Here is a 12654-nt window from a genome sequence, read left to right as displayed (position 1 = left end):
CAACCCCATGTATCATTATATTCTGAAATGCTTGCCTGGCATCCAAAACATGACTCCACAATGTTGGAACCACCCTGCTGTGTTATTTTACTTTGATCATCCGATTTCGTATGGTGAACTTGCAAATGCAAAGTTTGGAAACCCAAGAACATCGAATGAGTTGTCAGTTCCAAAAGTATTCTCCCCAAGCTTGTGTTCATCATCAGTCTCATGCTTTTGCACATTAAAATCAAGATTCGAAAATAAGGAATCTCGCTTGGCATTGTTTCTTCCAAATTGAAAGTTCTCTGAGTGAGAACATAGTTGTTAATCTGAGACTAATAACAAGTTTATACGGCAATCATTAAAAAACCTGAAGCAAACAGCAGTGCACCTTGCTCTTGAGCTTGAATTTTCTTTCTAATACGAGTTCTCCAACAATTCTTGATCTCGTTATCAGTTCTTCCAGGCAAGCTTCGTGCAATCCTCGACCACCTACAGTTCAATATTGTTCAGAAAAATCTTCATTTAATTGTGTGCCCGTGCAAATAAATTTTAATATTCTTATGAAGTTGAATGATGATCTGTTCCTCTTCAGTGCTTATATACCCGTGCTTAATATTTGGACGAAGATAATTCAGCCATCGCAACCTGCAACTCTTGCCACTCCTCTTTAGACCTGCGAGTAAATATTTAAACTTATTAAATCTATTAGATGAGACAAACAATGTCTCTTTTTCTATTTCTATCCTGTTAAAACATACCAGATGCTTTAGCTATGTAATCCCATCTTCGCTCCCCAAAAAGAGTTACAAATGTTACAAGTAACTCATCTTCTTCCTCGTGCCAAGGCCCCTTGCGCAATTTCTCTTCTTGCATGGCTGCTTGATATACCATTGTTTGTTGCAGAATGCTGAAGAGAGGTTGAGTCTTCTTATAGAAAGAACAAGCTGGCAAAAAGTGGGCGAAAAGAAAGCAAAAGAAACAGTGACCAGAAATTCTTACACAGCATCCATAGTTGTAGAACACTGGTTTGTGGGAGCTCCACCATTAGCTGACATACTGAAATAGGGTTATGGTGAGGTCATTCATTAATATTTCTAAGTTTGGTTTCTTGATATGGATTATGTTCTTTATCACTTCTTTGCATCATCATGTTTTGTCTGGTTCTTTATGCAAAGGTTGTCTTTTGCTTCTACAACTACTTTCATAGCAGATGCAGATTACTATTATGTCTCTGCTAAATATAAAACATCAAAATTCAATATTATAACCAATAAATGATTAATAAAGGGAAGAGACAAAAGGATAGGATAAGGATTTCAGGTAAAAAAACCTGAATTTGAATCTTCATCTATATCTACTTCTTTCCTTGACAGGGGCATCATCATCCCACTCATATCTCCTCCCTCCTGGAACCAGGTCCTCTGGTTATTACCGGTAAATGTTTATCCAACTTCAAACAGGAAACATTTTAAATCTTTTTCACCAGCAGATTAAAACAGTTTCAGAGACAATACTGAAAGGAGTGATGATGCATCTCATCATTCAAGAAATGGGTGGAGACTTGGGCCTTCATGTTGAATTGCAGCTTTTTCATCTTTCATGGCTGGACAGGTAACAAGTGTCAAGACCATAGGGAGACAATCACTTAGAAATCCCAATCAACCATTTTATACGTGAACAATACTTCCAAGCAAAGCTTTCAAAGATGGTGAAAACTAAATAAAAACTCTCCCAATTAATGAAAAAAGGTTCAGTCAAATTTAAGTATGAAAATACATGACCCCCTTTCATAGTATTATTAGTATCAAGTCCAAGAAATTATGATCCGGAGCATAAAAGAAACAGAACCTCCATTGATCAACATCCAGCTTTTGACCCAGACATCATTTGATTTAAAAGTAGGTAGCTAGAACACAATGCAGAATGAAATGCTATCTATGGCCACTTTGCTCAGGTGGCTTCTGGATAGTAAAACTGATACAAAATGATTAAACAGCTGCTTCTTTTCTCTTGATAACTGAAAAATTAGCACCACTACCGATCGATGAAGGATTTGTTCATGAGGTTGACAGCATCATCCATGAACTGCATTAACAAAAACAACCAGATTAATCAAGAAATCCACCAAATACGCAAATTGCATTCAGAAAGCATAAATTTTTCCTGGCAATGAACATATTTATAGAAGTTTGAAATAAACATAGAAGAGAAACAACAAACAAGTGTATCGTAATTACTATAAGATCTAGGAGAGCAGATGATATTTACTAGTATCTTCGAGTCCTCATAGCCGTTCTCACAAAGAAAGGAGTAATAGGCTGACGACATTAATTTTCTAGGGATTCACTGACATAAATGTGAATTCAAATTTTGTGCTATGGTTTTTAAGTAAGAGTTCCAACTCATGCTGGAGTTCTCAAATTTTCTGCAAGATGTTTCAGCTCTTTTAGTGGGAGGTTTCAAGTCTGTAACCTCAAAGACCTGTATGGTAACCTCAAAGACCTGTATGGTAGCTAATGGCCCATTCTTCTGTTCAAAATTAAAGGCGACCGTGCGTTTGTATATCCAATTGATTATAGTTTCAGATGCTTTACCAGAGACTTGAAAGTTAAAGCACGGATTGTATTTGCATCAATCCAAAGTATGAAGAATATCTTATTGCAAAGATCAATAATAGTGTTTCATGACTTTGTTAGAGGCTTAGAGCATCATCTCTCTCTCTCTCTCTTCTCTTTTCAGTGGAGTTGGGAAGAGGTAAAGCAGCCCTAGTATTGCAGAAGTCTAATCATAGATGGGTAACTTAAGTAACAAAAGCCACCATCTTTGTCTGCCACATCGTGTGCTCTTTTCTCTACATAAATAACAAACCAGCCAATTTCAAGGTTGTAGTCATCAACTAGCCACAAAAGATTTCTAGATAAGAAAATAGTATGTACTAAGTATATAGATAGGTCTCCAAGGCATGGTTGAGTGTTTAAAGGCCAGCCGGGTTCGAATCTTAGGGGAGGTAAGGGCTGAAAAACGAATTTGGGCTTGTCCACCCCCTTACCTCTTTCTTAAAAAAAAAAAAGAGAAAAATTTCATCGAACAGAGAATTTGTGATGAATTTGCTTTTTCTTAAAAGCATGCAGCAGGAATCTTCTCTGGGTTTTTGTTTCACATTTGTCATTTTTATGTTATTTCCTGTCCAATCCTACCTTCTAACTCCTGGATATCATTCCAGTGCTCAAATGGTTTTCAATTTGTTAAAGATTCACAATGGAGAATCAAATAATTTTTGGGATCATGAATTGGGAAATAACAAGTTGAATTTTTTCAACTTATTCAAGAACTTGAAGTAGTACCATAATGATTAAAACCTAATTTAAAAGTTTGCATTGCTTAGTAATCTTCATTTACAGAATATTTAACACACATCAGACACAAAAGGCATCTACTTCGGAAAAAAATAAATTAAGATAAATCCCAGTGTTTTGGTTCAGTTTTGAGAGACTAGGATAATACATTTTTTATTTTATTTTATTTTTTTTTCAAGATTTAAAACTAGACAAAAACTAATAGAGCCATCGTGAGATCTGATACAGTACAAAGTGTTGATTTGGAAAAAATACTATTTCAGCAGCTTAGAGTAGAACCTACAAAAAACGGCATTAGAGGTGGCACTGATAGTGGCTAGCGACACTTTGACGCTAAAGTTAAGAAGGGTAGGATGGTGACTAAATTTCTAAAGGAAAATGGAGAGATAGTGTGAAATGGAGAGAAACTAGAGGGAGGATGAGGTAATTACACCCTGCTTGAGTTGGTGATGGAAATGCCTCTCGCAAAGGATTTAATCAACAAAACCACTTGGAGATTTAGCTAGGAATTTATAGAAACAGAAAAAATAATAGTCTCCACCTAGAGGTACCTAATAATTGGCCCATTTCATTAGATGGTTGTATGACAATACCAATGTAATAGTCTATGTTGAGCCTTGTAGTACTTGATTGGAGAATAGATAGCTTCCAATTGGGCTCCATTTGGATATTGCCTTGTGTTCACCTTAAATCCGCCTTTCTAGTGGTTGGGTGTTTCTAGTTCTTTGAATGAAAAAGGGCAATCATCATTTCTATCCCTCTCCTTTTCCTTTGCCTTGTTCACATGCTATGTCCCAAATTGGCATACACATTATTTCTGATTTTACTCTCGAACAATACATTCCCCCCTCCCCCCAATTTTCTGATTTGGCTATGACTTATTATTTTCCCTTTAGTCAGTAGGGAACTTCTAGTAAATCTTTGCACTAATTTTCAAAAAGTGGGATTGTCCTTTAATGCATCTTTCAATACAAGGAAGTGAGGAACAAAAACCTGGAGATAAAATCAAAATGAATGCATTGCTTATTGAAAGATGACCAGTGGACAAGACGAAGGAAAAGAAAATGATAAAAATGATAAGTGCCCTCTTTAGATATTCGCTTCAAAGAACTAGAAGCACCATACCAATAAAAAGGTGGACATAAGAAAAATAAGGAAAAATCTACATGGGTACCTTATGGGAACCACTTGAAAGCTACCTTATCCAGACCTAAGAATGAAGCCTTATTCCCTTATTTTGTGTCACTTCTCATGTCAGCTCAGAAACCATGTAATCTATACAGTGATCGCCAACAGGCCAATCAAGTACTTGCCAACTCAGCAGAGATTCCCACATGACCAATAGGTCAATAATTGAGTAATACCTATACCTAGAGAGGGAACTGATAACTTCCTTCTAGAAACACCTAGCTTATTCTCCAAGCAGAAGAGATTTTCTCAATTAAACAAGATAATTCTCTACTTTACCCTTGAAATAGAATAAGCTTGCTAATGATTACATGCCAACGAGGCCAAATGAAAGGGTCCCAGATTAAGCTAGGGTTTTAATAAGTAACTCATTCTCTCTAGTTTCTCTGCCTCTCGCTCTTAACTCTTGTTTCTTCATTGTTTAGGTCTCAAGAACTTATACACCATTGTACTCTTCCAAGCTTGAGTGTAAGAGTGTTTTCATTTGCCAGACTAGCTCCACATCTAACGTCTTTTACTTCCCCATAGGTTCTCTATGCTGCTGACATTGTTTTCAATATCAACCCTCTATACCAAATCAAACCTCCCCTCTACTGAACTTGTAACACACGTATCATGTTAAGTCAAAAAAATTTCTTTTCTCTAGTGTTTAACCTTAAAAACAATTTATTATCAACTCTAAATGTATTGACTTAAGTACCCCTAAATTGAGCTAACACACCCAGCAAAATTTTCAAAAAAGGAAAGAACTCTACCTTTCCCAACAGCTTAAGTTCTTTTCCAACTGGTTCTAAGAATTTCAGGTCCACCTCAATTGGCCAAACCTATAACATGCAAAACAGGAAATACTTAATAAGCAAGATAACTATACTACAACAGATACAAAATGCAAAAGGAAACTCCGAGTGAGTGATAATTTTTTGCTAAGTTTATGATGCAATATTAGACCATAAATAACGGTTTTAAATACATCACACTATCAAAGAACTCAATGTATGTTCTCCTAATGAACATAAGACCATCAGAAGCAGCTACAGCTTCCTAAAAGTTTACATAGATGTTTTAGAATAACCATAATAACCCACAAACAAATTCCACATAGAAAAAATGAAAGGCTGTACAACGAAGTTTCCCTTTTTCTAACTTTGTTAAAATAGATTAAGGCAGTGTCCTCACAATGTCAGTATGTTCTGTTCTAAACTCAAGGCTATGAAAGCATTGCATTTGAAAGCGTTGGATGTGCATGCAAGTCAGTACTCTTATTATACAAGTCATATAAACAAATGAATATCAAATATAGTGAAAATTTAGAAGACAAAAAACAAACTTATGTTTTATTTGCTCAAGGCACAATAACAGAAAGAGTCTGTTGGCTATCGTGGTGTATTTTTTTTTTTTTTCCTCAAAAGACCATTAGACAAAACCGCATTGGCTTAAAAGCTATACAACTACAGCTCTGCCAGAAGCAGTCATGCAGAGCGGAATTTATTCATAAATTTAACAATGACAAAATACCATAATCCGAAAAAAAAGAAAGAAAAAAAACCTTGAGACCGAGCAATCGAACAGGTTTGATTTGGCCAGGAACAATGCAATCAGGGCCAGCTGCTTCCACAATAGCATCCGAAGCCAACCCACTACCAACCGGATCCGGATGCTGCAACATTCTCAATTGATGCAAAAACAAATAATTTATTATTAGTAATAATAAGAGAAAGATAAAGAAAGTTAAAAGTCAAACAAAACCTTGCTGATGGCAAGGGCGTAATTAGAGTAAGGGGTATGAGCGACACGAAGAACAGGAGAGTGGTGGATTTTAGGAATTGGTTTTACACCCGATTGCCGCCACGGCACATCCTTTTGCAGCGCCGCTGCTCCTCCGCCTTTTCTTGCCATTGAACTTAAATTTCAGTTTGAAGAAGATAAGGCGATGATAATTGATTTTGGGTTTTCACAACTAGAATAAACAAGTTTCTGCCTTTCTCTTTCTGGTGTAAGCGGGATTAACGATTTTGTCAGCTTGAGGTTGAGGCTCGGGCTCGCGCTCTTGGCTATGCTTTGCTTGCTTGGATATAAGTACAGGTGTGTTTAAGTAAAGGTGCGTTTAGTCAAGGGTTTGGGAAATTTACAGTAATAACCAAAAAAAATTTTGCTTTTTTTCATCTTAACCCCCCAAAAATATTTCTATCAACATTAGCCATAAAACAACATTTGAGACCAAAATACCCCTCCCTCATCTCTCCCCCAACACTCCCTTTCACTCATCTCTCCCAAACCGATCCAACTCCCATCATCGGCGGCGACATCAACACTTGTCGGCGGCGACTCCATCTCTCACCGGCATCCGATCTACGATCTACAACCTTCAACAAAACCTAGGTTAGTTATTTTTCTTATTTTCATTAATTTAAAATGAGATTTTAGAATAATAATAGTTATAGCTTGAGAATAATAGTGGTGGTGATGATGTTTGTGGTGGTTGGTGGTGTTTGGGAGTATTGTTTTCGATTTTGAAGTGATTGCGCTTAATTTTGGGGGTGGGAAGGGAGGGGGGCAGGGCGCGCGCGCGCCCATCGCTGGGCAGCAGCACGCGCGCCCATCGCTGGGCAGCAGCACGCGCGCCCATCGCTGGGCAGCAGCACGCGCGCCCATCGTTGGGCAGCAGCACGCGCCCATGCGCGGCTTGCTGTCGCACCAAATCTGGTGCGACAGGCGCGCGGCTGTCGCACCAAAAATTAGAGTTTTTTTTTTTAACGAGTCAATTTTTTTTTCTGTAAATGTAATGTAATAATTTTATAAATATTACAGATACATGGCGAAATCAGAATCACCGGATATTGAAGTAGGCAAGATGTATTTTCGTTATGCTGATCACTTTCCTGGTCGAATTTCGAGCATGTGTATGTTATCTTCGATCGTAAAAGCCATCGAGGAAAAATTAACAAAGCGGCAGTTGAGTATGTTCAAAAAGGATATATTTGGGCATTTCTTGGAGTGTCGAAGTTTTGCATTTAGTGGGGTAATTTTGCACAATCTTTTACTGCGGCAAGTGGCCCATGAAGAAGATAGCCGTGAGGATCAGTTATGGTTTCAAATTGGTAAGCATTTGATTCGCTTGTCAATTGTCGAATGGTGCTTGGTTACTGGACTTTTATTTGGTGTTGATACCAATCAAGAAAATGATGAAATAGAGCAGAGGCTACGGAATACGTATTTTGGTGGGGTGCATCGTAAGATTAATGTGAAGCAATTCGATGCAGTATTTAAGGAGTTGAAATTCGAGGAAATAGACGATATGGATGCATTAAAGATTGCGTTGTTTTATTTTGCGGACAGAGTACTAAATGCAAGAAAAAATCACTGTCAAATTACTTTCGATTGGCTTGACCAAGTTGATGATATCCAGTACTTTCGAAAGCGTCCATGGGGTCTATTGTCATGGGAAATGATTTACGAGAGTCTTGACAATGCACTGTTCGAGAAAGACGAGAAATTTAAGAAGACTTGGTTGAAAAATCCAGATCATAATATTGAAAAATACAATCTTTACGGCTTTACGGCTTTACGTCTGGGCTTCAGGTGCTTTTTTTTTGTTTATTAATAAGTTTTATAGTATTAAATATTTGATAGTTGTTTTATTTGATTTTTCACTTTGGTTGTTGTAGGCTTGGATTTACGAAACAATCGGAGGGTTGCAATCAACATGGGTCGTCAAAACGAAGAATAAGATTCCCCACATTCTGTAATGGAAGCCCATGGCGTCTTCGAGAATCAAGTCTTCGAGAATCAACTTTGCGGAGGTTTATTCGTTCTTCAACGACGAATCTCTTCTTGTAAGTAATATGTATTACTTATTTTTTTAACTTTACTAAATTTAAAAAATGTATACTTAAAATTTTCAATTGAATTTATGGCAGGGGGACGTTTTACAAACTCTTGAGCCAAATTCAAAGGAGAGTAACAGAAAATATTAGCTCTCTGTGAAGGATTACTTGCCAAGCATTCCAGACTGGGTTCATAAGGTCGGTATACTCTAAGTACTAAAAATTTGTTAATCGAAATTTTTGACTTTTCATTTACTAATTTTAAATGATACTTTATATAGCATCAACCCTCAATCAACGCGATGCCGTCGGTTACAAGGCAATCAGACGAGCATGACGATCATGACGACATACCAAACCTAATACCAGAGCAGCGTCATGACACTTTTGAGGATGAGGTGGATTATGACACTTTTGATGATGAGGTGGCTGTTGAATACCACCAACAGCAAACAGATAACTCTGATGACGCACGAGATTCTGAGGTTATAAATAATATATGATATTTTTCCTTTATAAATTATTATTTTTTTATTGTTATTCTAAATTTATTTTTTCCTTTTATAATAGTCGAGGACAAAGCTGTTTAATGATTACGGACGACGACGACTGGATAAGATTGATCGTAACATGTATGAAATAAAGTCAGAATGAAAAGATTTTAAAGAAACCATTGTTGGCTTCATCGACACATTTTCTAAGCGTCCAAATAAGGATTCTCCCACTGCACGATCGTATGCGGTAAGCTAATTTAAATTTAATAATTATGTTCGTTTAACTTTTAATTTGATAGTTATTTAATATGTTCTTTTTGGCGAATATACAGGCCCCGGATGACTATGGAGTGTATACTGACGTGGGCAATGAAAATTTGTCTACGCCCACGTCATTGTATAGTTTCTACGGGGATGTTAGTGGGGAGAGCGTGCAGGTGTTCACAGAGGTGCCTCCGGGCGTTAGTAAGTTCGGCCGCACGTACATACCGTCGTATGTTTATAACAGTCCTTACATGATTCCTTCGGTCAGGCGAGGACAGAACGTCCGGCCTTTACCACAACCCCAAATCATGGAGCATGCGATTGACATGAGTACGAGTGTGGATGTAAATCCACTGAGAGGATTGGAGGACTCTAGTTTGTTTGCTGAGTTTGATCGATGGTTCACTAGTGATAGCAGAGTCCGCCGGAGAGTCCAGCACCCGCAGTCATTCTTTCAAATAATTTTGAATATATCTTCAATGGGATGGCTAGGCGATGAGGTATTTATATTTTCCTCGTGGTGTATTCTGTTGTGGATTTGTGTATAAATTTTTTTTTAAATCGTAATATTTCTATTTCTATACAGCATATTCACGAGTATCTCGCTTGATTAGCGAGAAACAACGGCAGTATCCAAATGTCTTACTCCAACGTGTCACACATACTAACACATTTTTTTGGGTAACGTGCCGACAAAACTTATAAATACTATTTAATTTGATTTTTAATTATTGCCTTTAAGTTTTGTTCATTTATGCATTTCTTGGTTATCTATGTACTAGGTGTTCTTGAATCAGTTATGGAACAACGGGGATTGTGCGGTCGATTCATTAGTATTCGAAGACCGCTTGAATAGTTATCTTTGTGGGCGACAGCACACAATGTCCAAATCAATGATGGATGTCGATATGGTATGTATTTTATTACATTTCACATGCTCTATAATGAAAACATTCGAGTTGTTGCTTTTTCTTTGTTGTATTTCAATTGCATATATAACGAACATGTTTTTCAATTTTTATATGCAGTTACTTATCCCTGTTAACTTGGACGGCGCGCATTGGGTACTAGCACGAGTTGACTTTCGGAAAAATAAAGTCTGGATTTATGACTCATTACTCACATTTCGCGATGACAAAAGGTACAAGTTGAAATTCAAGCCACTTGAAGTTATATTCCCTCGATGGTTGGAATATGTTGGCTTCTACAATATCCGACCTGAGTTGCGGAGTGAAGACCCGTGGAAAGTTATCGCAGTTAAGAGCGCGCCGCAACAAGAAAGAGGCACTGGTGATTGCGGTGTTTTTGTATTGATGGTTACGATGTATTTAATGTTCGGGCTTAGATTGGAGTTTAACGCTAGTCATGTCGAGTACTTTAGAAAGAAGATTGCGGTTGATATATTTAATGACGATATTATATTGTAGACCTATGTAGTAATTTTAATGTTGAAATTTGATTTTTTTTTTAATTTGCGCACTTAAGTTTATATAATTTTAATGCTTCACATTTTGAACTTTAAAATAAAATAAAGTTTTATGAAATATAAGTGTACAATACACAAAAAACAATAACAGTTTTAACCAACGAAACACAAAAACAATAATAGTTTTAACCAACGAATAACACACAAAATACAACTAACTTCGAGTCGACGCAATAGGATTCTTACATCGCTTACGATTATGGCCTAGTTCATGACACCGGCCGCATCTTACAGTCCGCCGGTCAACGTCCTCGCCAGCCGAGGGTATTCTGAGCTCTTTACGATGGCCAGGTGGTGGTGCCTCAACTAGTGGGTATACTTGCATCTCCTGAATTTCATCTGGAACTTCCCAATCAGCCACATCACCAACTGGCTCCACTGGTTGTGCATAAGCCATCGCCAACGATTCTGTAGTGTAAAAGTCCGAGCAAAGGTTAATAAAATCCACCCGGTGTGTTAGACATGCCGCAATTGCATGAGCACACACAAGCTGATCAAGCTGAAACACTCTGCAGGAGCAAGTTCTCTTTTGCAAGTCAACCAACCCTTCCTTAAGCCCACCACCTATAACTTGAAAGCGATGCGGAGACACCGGCAGAACTATCATTCTTTCAGCTATAGTTCTCCTCTCAGTGACTATTTCATCCGCCCATGTTGTTAGCCGAGTAGTCATTGATTCAGCCACAATTTTTCTATCATAAAACCATTGCTGCAATGTTTTCCTAAAGTGATCAACAAGATGAGTAACAGGAAATTTTCGAGGTTCCCTCATGAAAGCATTAACACTCTCTGCGATGTTGGTGGTAAGAATGTTGTACCTCTTACCTTCAAACTGAGACCTTGCCCAATTACACGTACCGACATTATTTTCTAGGTAATCAGCCGCACCCGAGTGGATCATCCACAACCCTTCAAGTTGTCTCTTAAATTCCTCGTGGCCATATGCTTTTGCTCAATTAATAAAGGCAGGCTCAAATTCATCCCAAAGAGCTTTGGACATTCTAAATTGTGACTTAATGTTACCTTTGACGTGGTAAAAACAAACGCCATGAGTTGCATTGTGAAATACTTTAAGAATGGCTCTCCTTATGGCAGTGCATCAATTAGAGATAATTACCAACTCAGGTCTATCACCAATCACTCCGTGTAACTTCATCATAAACCATTCCCAAGCATCATTGTTTTCTGAATCCATGATCCCAATGGCTAACGGATACAATTGATTGTTACTATCAAGACATGTTGCCACGAACATGCTTCCACGATATAGTCCCTTCAAATGAGTACCATCTACAGCAATGACAGGCCATATGTACTGCATAAACCCTTTGATGGAAGATCCGAGTGCTACAAAATAGTACAAGAAATTACCATCTCCATCCTACTCGAGGTGAGTGACTGTACCCTCATTCGCTGTAGTTAGTACGTGAGAGTATTTAGGGACCAAGTTGTATGACTCTGCAGGGTTGCCGCGAACTATTTCAAGACCAACTTCTCTCGCCCTATATGTCTGCTGGTATGTTAACTGAACACCGTATTCTTGTTGCATATATGCTCTTATGTCATTGGGAGTATAAATCCTCTTATCTTGAATATATTTTTCTGCGATAATATGACCGACAGCCCGGCTCCTTACTTGATGACGTCCATCAACCAATACCTCATTATGACAAGTGTGTACATTATTAATTCTCTTCACTACCCAAGGAACATTTTGCTCGTTCGAACTTCTAGTTGCTCGAATACGCCATTTACATGATTCTGAACAACAGTGTCGTAGTAGACCGTGCAATCTTGAAATCAAACTTATCTCTAAAGGCCACCTTGCATAGTTGTAATATAAGCTCATTCTTCTCAGCAAATAGCTTACCCACGCTGATATCATCTGAGTCACAACTGCTAACAAAGCTTGGAGCAACCATGTTCGAAGGCAAAGTTGGAGCAAGACTTGTAAGGGGGTCAATTCTCCTTCTTGATCGAACCATAGAAGGAATATGTCTATTGCCTCTGTTATTCACGGGAGTATTGTCTTCACACTCATCCTTATGCTGAAACGA

The 12654-nt window shown here is 37.9% G+C and overlaps 2 protein-coding genes across 13 annotated transcripts; both read right to left on the bottom strand.

Annotated features, from left to right (window-relative positions):
- Positions 1-6: 6 nt before the first annotated feature.
- Positions 7-6616, bottom strand: LOC18038193 (transcription factor MYB48). 12 transcript variants are annotated; one of them, XM_024181663.1, is made up of 9 exons: positions 6076-6616; positions 5285-5353; positions 1469-2070; positions 1316-1391; positions 985-1216; positions 744-892; positions 589-658; positions 374-474; positions 7-287 (listed from the first exon to the last, which is right to left on the bottom strand). In XM_024181663.1, the coding sequence occupies exons 5-9, from the start codon at positions 1038-1040 to the stop codon at positions 97-99; spliced, it is 567 nt and encodes a 188-aa protein (XP_024037431.1). In that variant the 5' UTR covers positions 1041-1216; positions 1316-1391; positions 1469-2070; positions 5285-5353; positions 6076-6616; the 3' UTR covers positions 7-96. The 12 variants fall into 12 exon arrangements, with proteins under 12 accessions (XP_024037431.1, XP_024037430.1, XP_024037434.1 ...); XM_024181662.1 differs by having other exon boundaries at positions 1500-2070; XM_024181666.1 differs by lacking the exon at positions 5285-5353 and having other exon boundaries at positions 1500-2070; positions 6076-6186; positions 6276-6616.
- A 4135-nt stretch (positions 6617-10751) lies between these two features.
- On the bottom strand, positions 10752-11498 carry LOC112097292. The gene has a single exon (XM_024182476.1). The coding sequence runs from the start codon at positions 11496-11498 to the stop codon at positions 10752-10754; it is 747 nt and encodes a 248-aa protein (XP_024038244.1).
- Positions 11499-12654: the final 1156 nt, after the last annotated feature.

Source organism: Citrus clementina, unplaced genomic scaffold (assembly GCF_000493195.1).
Source record: "Citrus clementina cultivar Clemenules unplaced genomic scaffold, Citrus_clementina_v1.0 scaffold_6, whole genome shotgun sequence".
Taxonomy (NCBI): domain Eukaryota; kingdom Viridiplantae; phylum Streptophyta; class Magnoliopsida; order Sapindales; family Rutaceae; genus Citrus; species Citrus x clementina.
This window is presented reverse-complemented; position numbering and strand designations above follow the sequence as displayed.